This window comes from Mus caroli, chromosome 19 (genome assembly GCF_900094665.2).
Source record: "Mus caroli chromosome 19, CAROLI_EIJ_v1.1, whole genome shotgun sequence".
NCBI lineage: Eukaryota > Metazoa > Chordata > Mammalia > Rodentia > Muridae > Mus > Mus caroli.
In genome coordinates, this window is record NC_034588.1 from 28908720 (window position 1) to 28927925 (window position 19206).

A 19206-nucleotide genomic window follows, 5' to 3' on the forward strand; every position below is an offset into this window, starting at 1 on the left:
TCCTCTCCTCTCCTCTCCTCTCCTCTCTTCTCCTCTCTTCTTCTGCCTTCCCTCTTTCCATGTGTGTGTGTGTGTGTATGTGTGCGCACACACTTCTCACAAGATTTTAGTGTTCACAGAAAAGACATGCACATGTATATGAATTGCAAGTGTACACCTGCAGGCCTGAGGAACACATCAGGCACCCTACTCCATCACTCTCTGCCTCACTTCTTTGAAACAAGGTCTTCTGCTGTACACCACCAGAGCCAGGTTGGTGGCAAGCAAACTCCAGGGATGCCACTATGGGGCTAGGGTTACAAGCTTTATAGGGGGTGCTGGAGATTCAAACTCAGGTCTTCAGCTTGAGCACCAAGCACTGTTACCTGCTAAGCCATATCCTTTCACATCCCTTCCCTTTTTTTAATTGGCATGAACTCATCTGTTTGTATATTTAGTGATATCTTAAGATAACTGAACTGAGAATGAGTGGACTACGTTCTAATTAGAGAATGGATATAATTCAGTTTTCATTTCAAAAGGTTGAACATCTAAAAATTATATATAATTATAAACACATGATTTAAAAAAAAAAACTGTTGTCCAGTCTTGTTTGAATGTAGCAGTTAGCAGCTATAACCTTAATGATTCCTTTATAGGCCTTTCCTAAAGATGCCCTTCACCTGAAGGGCAATGTAGACTTGGCTACAGTAATTTACTTAATTTATCTTAAATTTGGTTTCAGTGAGCAACCCTAATTAACCTGATTTTTTGCTGATAATCACTCTCAATGGAATCAAATCACAAATCCGGGGATGGATTGAGCGGCACCCAGAAGGAAGCGGCACTCCGCGCACTGGTCCAGCGCACAGGATATAGCTTGGTCCAGGTAGGAACTTCTTGTGACATCTGCTGAGACTCAACACTAAATCCAGAGTCCTGGAAACATTAATATCCCTTGATGCAGAAAGCCAGCAGCCCTGGTATGACTCCTGTATAAATGTCTTTCAGGGGAAAGATGGGAATAGCATGTTTCATTCAGCTCTGAAGGTAATCTGGATTCTTCCTACCTGTATTGTCCACTAGACCTTAATCTGTTGCTTGAAAGTATAACGGCTAACCACAGTCATGGAGACAATTACAGTTTCAAAAGACCATTTTGGAATACAGAAGCATGGTTAGGGTCCCCAGTTTTTAGTGAAGGTGACCTTAGCTAATACTTTAGGAATCAGTGGAGAACAAACTTCAGGAATAATCACTTTGGTTTCAAGAGAGGTCCCTGCAGATAAAGACTTCAAGATGTGGCTTCCAAGAAGATGACCTTTTTTTCCTAGCTATTCTACTTTCTCCAGTCTATGGTATTTAACAACAACTTCTGCCCATGTTAGACCTTTGAAAGACAAAAATACAAGGGCCATGAAAAAGACCTAATTATTAAGAATTATTTGCATATGACTATCGCCATTGGGATAATGCCTTTTAGAGAATGTATGCTGTATTAATGAGCAGGCTAGTGTTAGAATCATCAAAACTACCTCATTAGAGTACATTACACCCCATTTTGTAATAAAACAGTGTATTTGGATCCAACAACCATTAGTTTTCACCTACATACTTTTCCAATAAACTCAAATCTCCCTACTGTTCAGAATACAAATATTACATGTGAGTAGTGACAGAATATGCCATGTCCTGGTTTTATTAGCTCTCCTAGAGTTGGATTATTGGAAATGCCCTAGATTTACTTATACTGATGCTATAAATCATAAATGTATATTATACATGATACAATGCCTCAAGTATTTATATTTTTTTATCCCATTAAGGAGTGCTAGTCAGGACTTTTAAGTATTTCATGCATTTTTTTATTCTGTAGTGACTTTTTAAAGTATCATTAAGTCAAGGGAGACACTGAGATATTTGTTTCACTAAAAGCTGTGTTATTTTAGAATTAGTGAACTGTAAATGTTTTTAATCTCTAAAATTAATGAATAGTTTGAATATTTGTGTATCTTTCCGCCACACTAAAATAATCACAGAAAATTCTAAAGAACTTAGTCTACAAAAGAAATATATTATATTTAATGTTATTTCTTTTACACATGTCAACAGGCATAGTTGGCTGTAAAGGTGATCTTTCTTTTTTAAAAGAGTTGGGTTTTTTTTTTCTTTCCTTTTTTAGCCAATTCTTTAAATTTTGTAAACATTTTAGTCAAATTCTTCTGTAAATATTGTAGAAAAAGGAAGTGATTTTATCAGGTTTTTTTAATTATTATTATTTTTGACTTTCCTCAAGCCTGAAACATTTATTCAGGGGAAGCAACAGTGAAAAGACATTTTAACCCTTTTAAAACCTAACGGTCAATTTTAAGCACATAAGGGAAGTCCACCTATGATAGAAGTATGTAAAAACCTGTCGAGAACAGCAAAGAGTACCTTGCTATCACAGATCTAAGTCAAAGAAAGTAAGGAAATGGTTAAATAAATAGCCATAGCCTTCAACAAGCAAATCTCAAGAGGAAGATCCTACAGCATAGAATTTCAGTTTAACTTTATTCTCAGTGTGGACAGACCACATGCAAGATAGAATTTAGGGCAGGGTAAGCCTAATAATATTTTAGGAGCATTCAAGTGAAAAAAAAAGGTTTCTTGTGAATATGCTAAGATTTCAGTCAAGTATAATTTCAGTAGCTTCAACTTTCCTAAACACATCAGGGTGGAAGAGAATTCCTCTTGTGTTTCTCAGCTTACTCTTTGCTCTGTTAACTGCAAGCTCTCACTTGACCTTGAAGCAGCAGGATGAATAAAGCAAAAGAGAGCAGGGAGGAGGAAATGCTTGACTAATGGTGGCACAGGGGACTGAGAAACTGAAGCCACTGGGAGCCCCTGTAAGATCGCAGACAGCCCGATAGCACTGCTGGAGGACCCTCACCTGGCCACACTTTCTTTGACCAGACATCTTTGCACTGAGCTCATTTAGACACACTAGCCACCTCGTGAGAGAATGGAAGATAAGCCATGGGTCACTTTAGAGAGGTATCAAGGCATTCAAAAACTACCTTGTTGGACAAAAGTCCCAGCACTACTTAAGTAATATTTGTTAGAATGATTACTGGATCTGAAGTTCTCTAATAATATGTTTTCAAATACATACAGAATTAAATGGTTTTGCATTGGCAAATGTGTCCTGCATTGGGCTCAAAATGTAGAATGTGACACAATCAGGAGGTCTGTAGTCTCACCTGCTCCTTATCACACATAAGATCTTAAACAAGTTTCCTAACTTCTGGGGACCTTAATTTACCCTAAGGTCAGTAAGGTCCATCCCACATTGTTAGCCTTGATCTGTGATCTGTATCGTCTCAGTTTCTGGTGGACAGCTAACTGGACGAAGAGTAGACAAAGCCTCCGGCTCAATAATTCAGGGATATCTCCCTACTCTTCCTGATGTTCACAGTTCCTATGCTGGAATAAAGGAATGACTAATACAAAATAGAAGAGAGTATCAGTTTAAAAAAATCTCTGAGCAAAAATGAAGACGTTAACTAACTTCTGATTTGAAGGATTTGTCTTTCTGTGTCTTTCCAGTGGTATCAAAATCCAAACCACAGAGGTGAAAGAGCTGGGCACTCTTATCACCAGCAAGGCAAACACAGCTATCAAAAATAGAATTTTACAAGTTACTTAATAACATAAGCTAGCCTTTAATGTGGCAACTGATGCAACAATGTGTGCTTGTGCTTACGAGAATTAAAAGTGTAAATTGGAACCTCTTTCTTTATATAACTGGATATGCTTCTGTATTTTACCCAAGTTCTTTGGGAAAAGAGATTCAATGCAACTTCCTTAAAACCAAAATATTTAAATACATATTGCTCCTAAATATTTGGAAATTGTGCCACAGTTTTAAAATGCAAACAACCCTTGCCATTTGAGGTTATGCCATTTGAGGGTTTTCTTTTTCTGCTTTTCCACTCCTAATGACATTCCCTAGCTTTCTGAAGGCAGAAAATACTGTCTTGAGAGTCAAAGGAGAAAAGTCACAGGACATGGAAAAGTGCCCACACCTCAACAGTCAGCTTTCAAACCTGAATGCTTGAAATAACATGTTATAAAGCTACATATGCATTATTTTAAAAGTGGAAAATAAAATAGTCTCTCTAATTAAGTAAGTGTTTTCATGCCTGATCCTTGTCTTTGTTTTCCAGTCTTTTTGCAGTGACTGAGTTATTTGGAGGGAAAGTATCATAAAATATAAAATACTACCAAAAATCTGGGCAATTTTCACAGAGGAAAATTCACTATCTCATCTGGGTGATGGGTACCTGGAGTTATTGGGCAAGCCTTGTGTTTAATGTTTGTTTCGTAGTGACAGAGTCCAACCCTCCTCTTGGAAGTTAGGACAACTTCCCTAGAATTACAAACCACAGACTGGGAAGGCAATGAGCAATCAGCCAAGTATAGCTATCACCTGTATCTAAACTCAGTGCTGGATGCAAACAGCATTGTGTTTCCAAAGATAATAGTGAATGAAAAAGAATAAGAAAAGAAAAATAGAAAGGAGGAGGACATGACCACTCCTAAAGTATAGAGATTTTTATCGTCGATACAAGGGAGAAAGCAGGGAGAGGGAAGAGTGTAGGCTGAACATGGCCAGTAGATAAAACCAGATCACGAGAGGAGGGAGGGAGAGCAAGAGAGGAACCACTGACCTACCAAGAGAGGTGAAACCACTGACCTACCAAGAGAGGTGACGCCAAGAGACTAAGATGGCAAAAGGGTAAAAGGGCTGACATAGCCAAAATGGCTGGACTATATGGAGAAGAGCTGCTGGGGGCTGGAGGGGACTAGCCTCCTTTTAGTTAAATGTATCAAACTGTCAAAGGGTTAGACAAAAAGCGAACCAGGAAAGAACACCCACAGAAGAGCAACAATTGAGATACAAGAGTGCTTAGCAGCCAAAGTTTAGAAGGAACAAACTGTTGGCCAAGAACACTGTATCCAGTAAAAGCAGCATTTAGAAAGAGGTATAGGGAGTGTCTCAAACAAAAGCTCACAGAACTTATCGCCACCAGACTTGTCTTAGAAAATATGCTACAGTTAAATCTTCAGGACAAAAAGATGCCAAAGAGTAACATGAAAATTGCTAAGCTCTGCTGGTTCAGAATCCTCTAGAAGATTAATCATGCTATGTAAGTGTGCTAGCTTGATTGCTGTACTAAACACCATGACCAAAAGCAACTTGGAGAGGGAAGGCTTTATTTCATCTTCCAAGTGACAAGCCCATCCTTGAGAGAAGCCAAGGTAGAAATTCCTGCAGGGCAGGAACTTTAAGCTAAAGTCATGGAAGAACATTACCTACTGCTGGCTCTTTCTTTCTTATAGGGCCAGCTCCCCGGGCTTAGGGATAGAGTCACCTACAGTGAACTGGGCCCTCTGGCACCAAGGAACAATCAAGAAAAGGCCCCACAAACACATCCACATGCCAGTCTACTAGAAGCAATTCCTCTGTCAATGTTCACTCTTTCCAGCTGTGTCACAATGACACAGAAGATTGGGCATCATCATGAAGTGCTTATATCTTTAGTGTAATGAACAAGATAAGACATTATTACAAAATACAACAACATGAACCCAGGTAGAGCTCAGAGTAAGACTGTTTACCTACATTTGCAAGGCCCTGGATTCCACTTCCAGCTCTGCAAAATGGTAATAGTCCTACTGATAGTGATAATAGCAATAATATTAGCAAGGAGAGATGTGTTGCCAAAGGTGTAAATTGTAACATCAATTATTCTTTAAAAACAACATCCTAGTTATTGGTTAAAAATAATTTGTTGAAACTATAGAACTGTTTTTAATGGGCCTCTTGCTAAACACTAAGTAAAACCTCATTACAGAGATCTGGAGAGATGGTGGCTCAGAGGTTAAGAGTAATGGGGTTTGATTTTTAGCACCCAAGTAGCTAACAGGTATCTGCAATTTCAGTTTCCGAGGATCCAGCATCCACTTCTGACCTCTGGATACTAAGCACACACATATTACATAGGCATATCTGGTAGTAAAAGACCCATACACATAGGGTATTCGAGGAGCACACATAAAATTAAAATTAATCTTATTTTAAAATCCTCATTATAGTTACAATTTAAAACAGAAATGGAAATACACTACCAGAGAAAACTCAATTAACCAAGAGGAAGACAGTAAAAGAAGGAAGGAATAAACAAATTTACAAAGCAACAAAATGGAAGTAGTTAGTCTTTAAAAATCAATAATTACCTTGGATATAAATGGACTGAATTTTTCAGTTAAAAAGACAGATTTGATAAGCACACACATATACACACACACTGCTATGCTGCTTGCAGGAATTCATGTCACCTTAGGGGGCGTGTGAACTGAAAGTGAAGCAGTAGGAAGATATTCATGCACAGAGAACACAAAGGAGATATAAGAAGTTGTGCAGACACCTGCTGCACATATGTGAAATAAAAAACTTTAAAGAAGACAAAGGTTATCAAATAAAGAATTCAATTTGTCAAAAGGCTGCAAATGGTGGGATAAAAGCAGTGGGCAGCATGGGGACTGCAGGGGGAATTGCAGGGGGGACTCAGGGGCAACTGCAAGGGGGACTGCAGGAGAATTGCAGGGTACACTGCAACTGCAGAGGAGACAAGCTGCTATCACCAACACTGGTTCAGAAAGAGGCAGATAGCAATATCAGAGCAGCTTTAACTTAGTCTTTTCCATCACTGCACATAAATCCTAACGACACAGACAAAACAGACTTCATGGTGAAGCACAGCTTCTGGTACTTTCTCTTCTGTTGCGAGCTCTCACCACCTCTTCCTTCCCAGGCTGTCCAAAACTTAGATCATGTATGTCAGTTCTAAGAACACAGAGTCGGAAGAGTCAAATTCTTGGAGACATGAGCTTCTACACGCTTGTCCCTCCAGCCACTCCCAGGCCAATTTTATTTTAAAGCTCAGAAGAACCTTGCTTCTTCTAGACAGAGATCTAATAATCAAATGAAGGAATAATTCTGTGAGCGCCTTTGTGAGTGGGTCCAATGTCATGTGTTTGGAAACTTCCTCATCCCAGGAAATACATGTGTTTCTGCAACTGTTTTCAAATAGTGATGAATTGATCTTCAAATACCCTAATAGAAACTTAGCACAAGAGATTCTAAACAGAAGAGTCAGTATCATCACAAGCTAGCATTGTGGTGCCTTCCCTCAGACTAGAGGCAAAGAAGTGTTTTATTTCATCAACTTAAAAGTTAGTGTGAACTTCATTATTAAAATGTGCAGAGGCAGACAGGGGCTTTAACATTGGACTCTGTTTTCAGGCATTCTCAAGAGTTTCCTAAGAGCTAGCCACTTGTTGATTTTGGTTAACAAATATAAATATGTGACTCTTCGTCTTTAGAATCTAAACCCTAGCCAGAGATAAAGACAAAACAGAACAAATAAACAACAACAGCAACAACAAAACCCCACAACATTTCAAATACAGATCAATGGAGAAATTGATGGCTTCAGCTTTGAATCTTTATAATGTTGACCTAAAAGGAGTGGGCAGGTTACTGAGGCAGTCTTACAACCAAACGTTGTAACAGTATTAAATAAAGTTAACCCCACTCAGAATTATTCCATTTTCAATTCATTCAGGCTTTCTGGTAAGGAAAGTTGGCGTCATATCTTAATCCTTCAGCCCTGGTAATCGTTCAAACAGAAAGAGCAGGACAAATGATCTGAGCTCTCAGAAGATAACGGTTTCAATCAATAATGTGATCATGATTTCCTTGTTTTGTAAGTGTCTTTATAACTATCTTGATGTATACTATATCCATACACACACACACAAACACACACATAGCTAGATAGCTAGATAGAAGATAGATAGATAGATAGATAGATAGATAGATAGATAGAAGATAGATAGATAGAAGATAGATAGATAGATAGATAGATAGATAGATAGATAGATAGATAGAAGTCATTATAAAACTAACAGAATAGCTAGGTCTATGAACTGGAAATTTGCTGATTTTTCAAACTGTAAGAATAGTACTTGTAAGGCTTCCATTGATTAGCTCACATTCATCCTGTAAATATTTTTTACATATTCCAATACAGTATCAAAACTCCTTCTGAAAAACATCCTAGCACTCCCAGAAGACTACTACAATTACCTAGTAAAGGCTACTTTTTAATAGAGTAAAAGCAAGAAAGATGAGCACTGTCTTGCTAAGTCCCTCAGCTTTCAAAGAATCATCTTTCACAAAAGTGTGGTAAAAAGAATAAAGATACCATGGAATGTCTTACACAACTAAAACCAGCTGCATTAGAGGAGACAGCCCTTGGCATGTGTAGAAATAGGGACAGACAGAAGAGCAATTATCCAAATCCAGTCTTCCTTACCATGTCCATGTACACACAGGCAGTCTATGCCATTTAGTTAGATCTTTAGCTGCTACTATATTAGTTAATTTTAGAAGTTATACCTAGCCGGGTGTAGTGGCACGCGTCTTTAATCCCAGCACTTGGGAGGCAGAGGCAGGCAGATTTCTGAGTTTGAGGCCAGCCTAGTCTACAAAGTGAGTTCCAGGACAGCCAGGGCTATACAGAGAAACCCTGTCTCGAAAAACACCCCCCCAAAAAAAAATTTAAAAAGAAGTTATACCTAACTTGAATCTTTTAAATTTTTTCTATTCATAACCCCCTTTTTGCCTAGTAAGTTTTTATGCATCCCTATATATATGGGTATATAAAATAGGCATACGAATCAAACATTGACTAATAATAAGTCAAAGCAAATTTATCTTAAAAAATTTCCTTTGATATATACGTGGCTTTATCACTGACCAAAAATGAAAGCAAACTTAATACTCTGAGCTGGTGCCCTTGCTTCGCATGAAGAATTAAATCTTGGATACACATTTGGTAGTGAAAGACACAGACCATCACTAATGGTTTTCAGAACTGATATTTTGATTTTGTAATCCTCAATGCAAGAACAATTCATCATATACACAAGTGATACAGATTAGTAGAGGCTGGGACATTTCAGAAAGTGTTGGAAACTGTGTCCCCAAAGCAAGCCAAAATTCATCTAATGATTATTTTATGAAACTCCAGTCAGTAATTCAAACAATTTTTTAAAAAAAAAATCAAACATCTTAACGTAATAAAACCCAAAGGTATACTAATTTAATGATTACGTACTGAGAGGTAAGGGTAAGAAAATAGTCAATTCCCATAACTAAATCATTATGCTTTGTCAAACCAAATTTTTTTAATTTTATTTTATTTTTAATTCATTTTTACACTCCATATTCCATTCCCCGCCCCTCCCCATCCACCCTCCGACTGTTCCACATCCCACACATCTCCTCCCCACCCCACCCCATCTCCACGTGAATGTCCCCACGCCTCCACTCCACCTGACCTCTAAACTCCCTGGGGCCTCCAGTCTCTTGACAAACCAGAAATTTTTTTATGTAAGTAAAACCCACTATGATTTGTGACATAGGATAGTTTTGAATTCGAGCCCTAGTATATTAGATAGCACTCACTAGCACTGAGTGGCCCAATAGGCAACGCCATGTGCGCATGCGTGCATGTTGTATGTTTAAACCAAGGCTGCAGCAAAGTTTCAGAATGCAGTATAGGTGAGCGTCCCCAGAAACAACTAGGATTCATCACACAATTTGCTTTTGAATACCTTTTTGCTTGTTGAGTGTTAAGAAACTTACTGATACCAAAATGTTCCGGACTCGATGTTTACTGACATAACCCCCACATGGAAGACTCAGCTTGGAGTTTAACAAGCTGAGGCTACTAGCTACAGGGCATACTATAAAAGCTCGAAACACGTGGGTGTGTTGGCCAAGCTCTTCACCATTCATATCTAAAGTTCCAGAGGCACCTAGATGTTGGAATGATGCATGTCCAAAACTATGAGTGCGTGGGCAGAGCACAGCGATCCCAGGACTCAGCAGGGAAACACATGATTCTCTGCCCATGATTATACAAAGTGCTTTACAAAGTGCGAGCAGGTCTCTGAAGCTAGTTGACACTTTCGATCTTCTCTTTTATGGAGAAACAAATACGCATGCTCAGAATATGCTTTCTGACATCTGATTTTATCTATGCTTGAATTTAGTATCCTTGTGGATGGTTAACAACGTTATAAGGTACGGGTTGTTGTTTTTTTTTTAAAGAAAGTTGCTTTTGAATGCTTCAGACATTGAGATACTGCCTCCCCGAGAAGTTTGCAGTACGTGCTCCTCAAAGATAAAGGAGTATCAAGAGATGGTGTTAAAATAGTCCGTTTGCTTTTTTTAAACTGTCTTCTTCCGTGTGATACTACTAATAACTTAAAATGAAGGAGGGACTATGTACCAAAGCAACTGATCTTCAAAAGTCTTTAGGCAAATGATATTTTATGTAACTATATCTTATACCTTGCATAGATTATAAAAAATAACTAATAAGGATAGTAGATAGATAGATAGATAGATAGATAGATAGATAGATAGATGAGAGATAGATGAGAGGTGGGTAGATTGATAGATGATAGGTAGGTAGGTAGGTAGATAGATGATAGAAAGAGACATAGAACATAGTGAGTCAATTTAGTGTTGCTCGTATATACAGGTATTTGTATTTCAAAAGGACCCACCCATAGCTGCTGCTGGAAGCTTAAATTTTGAAAACCAGGATAAGGGGAAACTCTCCTGTATGAGACTCAAAGGCATGTCACAGATTTATAATTATGAAAAAATGACCCCACCATCCTCAAGTGCACAACACTGAAGGGTGAGCTATTAAAATTTTGTGCCAGAGCTCAATTTTATCACTAATACAACCATGGCTGTCCTAGTTGCGAGGGAAGCTAGAAAAGCAAATGGCTGACATTTTTTTAAAAACCTCAGGAAGGTATTTTTCCCAAATATACATAAAGTTCCAATGCATGGTGGACAAAATAAATTTTTAGCATTAATTCTAAGACTTACTGCCCAGCGTGACCTATTAAACAAAGTTATCTGGCTGTAGGCAGGGTCAAGAAGATGGTGGCCCTAATTTCATCAAGAAAAACTTGAAACATCTGAGGAGGAGGAAATTCCAAAGACTCTTGACATAAACTGAGTTACTAGGCAGCCTCGGCATGCGATAAATAAAAAAAAGGACCAGGGCTTGTAGCTAGAATCGAGTCGTTTATTTTTAATTAGACAGTTAAAAGTTTTCTATCTATGTATGTGGGTGAAGAAACAAAAAAGATTTTACAGACCTGATTAGAGAGAAAGGTAAAAGATCCCAGCATTGAATAAACATCCTCTCACTTTTAAGAAGACTCTAAGAAAAAAAATCTCTAATCTATTTCCCTAAACTATTAATATGTTTGGGTTGCTGAGGAGAATAAGGCCCAGAGGATATGAGCCAGAGGGGAAAAGCACGGTTCTAGTCTGCCTTTCCCTATTTTAAACTCCTCAACTACAAAAATAGGGCCTGAAATATCAGCCCACTGTCCTCTCAGAGTAATGGACAGCTATTCTGACCCCGTGACTAATGCCCCAGGCCTGCTTCAAATTGCTCTGAACTTCTTCCGCTGGTGCATTCCAAGCCTGATGGGTGGTTCCCAGGGCAAATGCTCCCCATTGCATGAACTTCAGGGCATCTCTAAACCGGTCGGACTCTGCAATCCCCAAGACTATTATTGGGCATTTTCTTCGTGTGTTTATAGAAACCACAAAAACACAATTAATAAGCTTCTGAACCACATGAACAAGTGGGGCTCTCAAACCGTGCCGAACACATCCATATTTTTAGTACTACAGCAGTCAAGACAATAGAAATGAGATTTCAAACGGGCAATCTGCTTACTGCTTACTTATTTTCAAGCCAAAGGAATCTTGTGAAATCAAAGACTCCAGATGCCACCTTGCCATTAGGGAATAGGAATTCAATTTCCTCGTTCTGAGGGGTAAAAATACTGGCCAAATTGATGCTTGTATTCTAATAATTAGCTGGGTATTATAAATATCTGAAATGCGCAAGAAACAATATAGCGTAGACAGCTATCACCTCACCCACATAGTGATATTTGGCCCAGGGAGGGAATGGTGAACAGCATCAATAATTTGCTCCTCTGTGTACAGTCAGGGTAAGATATGTTCTCCCCAGAATTTTGTGTAATTGAATGACTGGAAATTGGAAAGAGTGTTGAGTGAAGCAGGACACTTTCTGCTTAGTGACAGGACATTTTCAAGTGCTGAGTTTAATGTCTATGTTGGTTGAAAGTCCCTAGGCTTTCCAACCTTAAGGTCATAATATGGAATGATTATGTAATATATAATTACATATTTTGATACATACTTTACATATATTATGTAATTATGTAATATATCTAAGAATTAAGCTGATAAACTCAGGCTGACTTCCTCTGTTCAAACTCTGCCTTCCCTATATAACTGCCTTAGGACCTCAGCAAATTCCTCTCTGACCTTTTATCTTCTATAAAGTGTCACTATTATGGCTCCTGGATCAAATACTGCTCTAGGGCCAGGATACTATGCATGCAGGAGCTGATGTCTGGGTATTAGCTGGAAAACCAAAAAATAAAACATTGACAATCTTCACAAGTGTCAAATTGATATGTTTAGAGAACTCTTGCATGGGATATAGATGCCACATTCTTGGCAGGGGCATACTTTTTGTTGTTGTTTTACTAAAAACATAAAAATTCATCATTTCTCTAGTTTGTTAGTGATATCAAGATTTTGCTACTATGATAAGACTATAGGGTAATAAATTACAAGCACGTTATAGGTGAAGCTTTAAAGATTTAGTAAGATGAAGCCTGCCCAATCACTTGAAGCAAAAATGTAACCCAGGCATCCTTTTGTCTTACTAGTTAAAGCAACATCAAATACAATACCAAGAATACAGAGGTGAACCTGATTTCAGACACCTTTTGAAATACTGCAATCCAAAGAGCATTAGAGCAGACTCTGAACAAATAATGTCTAAAGTTAGCATACACTCAGAGTAAAAGTGGTATTACAAGCTGATTTACTTCTATTCTAAACAATAAACAGTCACCCCACAAAACAATATCTTTAAACTAAAACATACCTCTTAAGAGTATACATAGAAAACATTTGGAAAGGCAGACTGAAGTTTCTACCAGTAATTACTGCTGAGGACGGGTAGGGTGATACTTTGGGGTGTTTTTCTTTCTATTTTGTATATTACATTTGTTGCACAACACCATGCATCCTGGCACAAAACTGCCTAATGGATTGATGGTGAGTTTTGTGGTGAATGCCAACATGTAGCCCCTTTAATAGTCATGATAAAACGTGATGCTCTAGTGTTCTGACTGTGCTGATGTGCAATGTGGCTTGTTTATCTTCCCCCAGCAAATGAACTGCAGCATCAAGTAGCACTGGATTGTGCCCAAACTTTGGTCTTTAACCCCCTAGGAAAACAGATCATTGGAGGAAAAAGCCAGTATCATTCTTCTCCCAAATGAACCTCTATTAGGTCAAGAGAGAAAAATAGAAGTCAGCTCTATTTGGACGAGAAAGTCATGGCTCCTCACATAAAGCGACAACATTAGGAAACATATCCTACTATCCTTCAGAAACATACTTAAATCCCTCAGCAGCTATCCCCAAAATTAGCCAGTTCACATCTCCCACTGTTGATATTCACGTTTTTATAATTAGAGGGTCTCTCCATTGCCTGGCTTGACCTAGGAAAGAAGGGAAAAGAGGAATTAGTAAACAGCTGAGCATTGGCCAAGAGCCAAGCCTTGCCTATTTGATGTAGGTTACCCTCTTGACAAAGGCCACTGTTGCCACTACTTTGCACATGAGGAAACTAAGGTGCTGAGAGACTGTCATTTACCTTAAGTCCCTGAGCTAGTGAATAATGAATGAAGTCAAAACTATCCATTCTAACAGTGCTAGCTTCTACACACAATTCTAATGTTAAATCAGAGCCCAGATGTCAATTGTAATTGACCACTTAATAATCTGCCTTTGAGACATTCATACAACAATAGGACAAACTATCTCCTTAATTGTTAAGAAGCTAGGACTCAGTTAAGTGTTCTATCACAGTAAAATGAAATGACAAAATTTATAAATTTCTTAAAAGACAAAATACAGTGCCACAGACTTTGGCTCTTTCTCCAGAGCTATGGTGGGTTCTGAGTCACTCCTCAGTATTAGGGCACATACTCTCACATTGTAATTGATATGGAATCATGTAAATATATCTTTGAATAACTGCTATTCTTCAGTACTTTATGTGTCAGCCGTGCTTACCTTGGGCAAGCTTTTGAAGCAGAAAAGTGCTGCATTGAGGCATAAGCAAATCTTTTTATATCCTAGATAATCAACTATTATTACTTGGCAATCTCAAATATTTCCCAAAATAGTCCTTAGCTAAAATGATTTTTACAAATGAGGAAAATGAACTAAAGATTTTGTTGTTTTCTTTTCTCCCTCATACACCATTCCTCCCTGAACACACAGGAAAATGGACAAAGAAAGTATGGTGGCCCTCCACCAGGCTGGGATTCTACACCCCCAGAAAGGGGCTGCGAGATTTTCATTGGGAAACTTCCTCGGGACCTCTTTGAAGATGAACTCATACCATTGTGTGAAAAAGTGAGGCTAAATTTAATTTCTTCTTTCAGGAGAAAAATATCATTCTCTTTAGTTTGCTCTGACTGGTTTTCCCCTTTCTTTACATCTCTGTGTATGATGCATGTGTACTGTGTGTGTGTGTGTGTGTTGTGTGTGTGTGTGTGTTTATGCTCATGTGTGTGAATGTGGATGAAAACCTCATGCACATGTGCAGAGGTCAGAGGACAGCACCTAGTATCTGCCATCACTTTCTCTTTTGTTTGAGTCGGGGTTTTCTTATCGTTCACTGCTGTACATGCAAGGCTAGCTGACTTCCAGATTTCTCCCGTCTTGGCATCCTGGCTCTCTCTAGAAGCCCTGGGATTGCAGATGTGTGCTACTGGCTTTACATACATCCTCCTGTTTGTACGGCAAGCACTTTACCCAGTGTGCCATCTCTCTAGTGCCCAGTTTGATGGTTCTCTCCTAAGTCCACACATCAAGTATGGACAGTGTTAAAATCTTCCCTGACATCAATGACTGTCCCCTTGTATTAGCACCTCTTTGCCCAGCTCTTTGTCCTGTTGAACTGATGAATTGAATAACCACTGCTGACAACTTTCAAATTCATATCTCTTCCTCCAATCTCAGGGATGGCAGCTGAACCACTGTAAGTTCAATGTATCTAACAATACAGAGCAGAGTAGCACTCTGCCAACAACAAGATATTGCTCCAATTTGACATCTTACTACGACTTTATAAAGAACAGTATTTCATATAAAAATTAATGTATGCTTGTCATGGCTTAAATATGTATCTGTATACACTGACATAAAATTTTCTTCTGCAAGTAGAATTGATTATCTTATTAATGCAATGAACAGATTAAAAACATGTTACTCAATGTCCTTAAGAGCAAGATTACTCAATGATGTCGTTAAATGATTACTAAGGAATATATTTCCCTACTTCCAATACTTTACCAGGTGCATATTTTCAGCCCAAACACTTAATATGAGGATTTGGCTCTTCCCCTACATTATAAAAAAAAAAAAATCAATTGTCAGGATGTGTAGTCTCGGAACCAGAACCCCTGGTTTTATACACAGAATCCTAGCTGTCATACTAAAACTCCGGAAAAACAGGTAAAAACTGGGCTCATCTTACAAGAAGAAGAAACAGATCTTTCTCAATGAGTCCTTTGGAGTTCAGTAGAGAAAGGCTATGCAGAAAGCAGCCAAGCACTGAAGTATTGTGCAGGCTTAATGGCATCCCATATGCCTATTGTTTATATTTGGACCACCCTGCTTATAAAAGCTAGGGGCAATAAACTGCTTAACCTGTATTACTCAGGATAGTTGGGAGTATAGAGGAAGAGTAAGGGCAAGCAGGATAGATGGAGAACAAGTCCCCTTTTCTATGAGGTTCTGATCCTCTATCAGTTGTATTGAGGCTAGCATTCCTTTTCATCCTAGAAACTGCTCAAATAAGAGTGCTCCCCAGGCCACCTACGAAATACACTGTATGCATTCTGACATCATAGCAGTGGGGAAAGTACAGCCAGGAAGTTAGGTTAGCAAGGTCCCAAAATGAGTACCCTCATTTCCTGTTATAAATGTCAGTGACAGAGCATAGCCAAGTAAAGGTCGAAGCATGGAGACGTTAGAGAACAACTCAGAAGGCATGGGCAAATCTATCCGGAAACTGTGCTTCTGATGACAAATGCATTTTTGGGTCCCCAAGACATTACATAAATTTCCAGATACTTGTACGACAAAGGTCATTTGCTCTGCCAAAAGTACATTCTGTTAGCTGAGGCCAAAATGCCATTTGTCTATATTTTCTTTATTTAACTCGGCTTTTCCCATGAGTTAGATAATTAATCTAAAGCCAGCATAAAAGTATGCAAACCAGTCCCCATGGATACAAATGCCAAACATGGCAGGAGGCAGTTTGGCAAGTATGGAGTGTGTTTCTGTGTGTGTGTGTGTGTGTGTGTGTGTGTGTGTGTGTGTGTGTGTGTGGTGCATGTGTTTATGTACGTTTGGGAGAATAAATATGTAAATAAGAATGTTCTGTTTCTATTCATTACAGATTGGTAAAATTTATGAAATGAGATTGATGATGGATTTTAATGGTAACAACAGAGGCTATGCATTTGTAACATTCTCAAATAAGCAGGAAGCCAAGAATGCAATCAAGCAACTTAATAATTATGAAATTCGGTAAGTTCCTAGTCTGCTTGACACAAGCTGACTCTAAAGCCACACCTGCACCTGCTTTACATCAAGATAGCGTCCATGTGTAAGCTAGCTAAACTAGGAATAAAATGCGAGATCTTTCTTCGCTAAAAATGATCTGTTTAAACATCTATTTAATCTCATTAGTGAATGAGCCATAAAACCCACAGAAATAAAATTTATTAATTAACTAATTTCATTAATATGTACTGAATACTCTTCCAGATATTAGAAATAGATCAAGATATCCTCTGTTCCCATAGGACACAAATACAAAAGATTAAATAAATAACTCGCAAACATAAAACCACCGAGGAGGGGTAAGATTGTGCGGAGAGAATGCTACTTGAATTTGTTGGTTTTAAGAAAATACTCTATGAGAAAGTCAAATTTGATCTGATGTTTAGATGAAAAATTCAGTCAAGACAGTCAGACCCTAAACAAGGTTATACAAAGAAAAGAAAAAGCAACAAATGGCAAGTACAAAATTCCTAAAATTGAAACAAAATTGATGTTTGATGTGTTTGAAAGACAAGAAGAAAAACCCAGGAGGGGGGAAAGAAAAACAAATAGTTAAAGGTGGGAGAGTTGGGGAACATTGGTCCCTGCTGGAGAATCTGATCTCATTTACATAAAGACCTGGAACTGGAGGAGAATTTTAAGTGGCTTTATGATTTTAAAGCATGGTTATGGTTATACAGCTAACTACAGTAGAGGAGGACCCGAAAGAGGGAAACTGTGTCAAAGGCTGAGGCACATTCTAGATCTAGACAAGGAATGACAGTGACTCAGTGCGTGACAACAAGCAAAAGGGACAAAAAGGATTAAGAACTAGACATCCTGAGGAAGGCAGGCGAGGGGCGAACAGGATGACTCAATATCACATTCAGAATTTGGGCAAATAACATGGGATTTGACTCCAAGTATCTGTGAAAGAAGCTGTTCCATTGGGAAAGAGAGACTGGGGAGAGAAGGAAGCATGCGAAGTGTCCTCGTTGAGGTATTTGACCTTAAAGATGCACATCAGACACCTCAGGCAAGATACAGTGCAACTGTGTGAGAGTAGCGGCAGGAGGAGGGTCGTCACAGTTATAGCATTCTGCAGCATTGTAAACCATGAGACCCCAGGAGGGCATAACTGATGATATATAACCAGTAATCTTGTTTCTATAAGACCGTTTTTCTTGAAAAACAAACAAGAAAACACCACCAGGGATAAAACCTGTAATAAATCCTTTCTTAAAGAGACCCTGGACCACCTGAGAGGGCAAGGAACAGCCATGCAACAGCTAAGTCTTTGGGTCAGCCAAGCTTCACTTAAGGACCAGCAAGTAGTTGCTTCTTTGTGTCTCAATTTCATTTGTTTATGTATGAGTATGTATATGTGTGCTGAGTGTGCATGTGTGCGCATGTACATATGTACCTGCATAGTCCAGAAAAGGATCCCTGATCTCCTGTGGCTGGACATAGCAGGTGGTTTTGAGCTGCCCTACATGGATGCTGGGAGCCAAATTGGGCCCTTTGCAAGAGCAGTACATGTTTCAACTACTGACCCATCTTTCCAGCCCCAACTTTCATCTATAAAGTGGAGATTATATCCATTTCCCAGATTTGATTGTAAAGATAAGTCAAAGAGTTTTGAAAACTTAGTGCACTATTTAGGACATAGTAGCCATCAGATGATAAAACTTATAACAGTTCAACTCCAAGATTCAGTTTCCATATTAATCCCTTTTCTATAATGTGGACAAACCTTAAAATTACTGGAATCTTAACTTCGATGGCCACAGACAGAGTGGCCTCTCTCTCTAGTATTTCCCTACTTCTTATATGAAAGTACATTGCATCACAAAGCATCTTCATGTCCTGAGAAGAAATTAACAACTAGCTCAATTTTCTTCAACTCTTTTAGCTACATGTAGAATGACTGGGTATGGCAACCTTTAACTGCCTAAGCTGGTCAGTTCCAAGGCTGGGTTCTAGAACAGTTTGAGAGAAAGCACAAGTAGGCCTCCTCTCCCACACAGCCTCTGTGGAACTAAAAAAAATCTGTGTGGTATGCAGAAAACTGAATATCCCAATCAGGAGACCTGGGGGCATTTTCCCCTTTGGTAAAACCTTTGACTTCTTAGAACATCGCTTTTATCCTTGTACTTGATCATATCACACAGAGATCCTGTAAATATCATACAAAAATAATATACACTGACAAATTCAGAAAAGGCTTTGCAAAACTGTCATTTAACTTGCTTTTAAAAAGTCACTTTAATGCCGGGCGTGGTGGCACATGCCTTTAATCCCAGCACTGGGGAGGCAGAGGCAGGCGGATTTCTGAGTTCGAG

The 19206-nt window shown here is 38.7% G+C and overlaps 1 protein-coding gene across 3 annotated transcripts in view; it reads left to right on the plus strand.

Moving 5' to 3' along the window:
- Positions 1–19206, plus strand: part of A1cf (APOBEC1 complementation factor) — a 70623-nt gene that overhangs the window by 24833 nt on the left and 26584 nt on the right. For 2 of the 3 annotated variants that reach the window (XM_021151317.2, XM_021151318.1), the window contains exons 2-4: positions 725–868; positions 14531–14665; positions 16719–16849. In XM_021151317.2, the coding sequence (XP_021006976.1) occupies positions 770–868; positions 14531–14665; positions 16719–16849 (365 nt within the window). In that variant the 5' untranslated portion in view covers positions 725–769. The remainder of the gene's footprint in view (positions 1–724; positions 869–14530; positions 14666–16718; positions 16850–19206) is intronic. The other variant, XM_029472880.1, reaches the window with a different exon arrangement.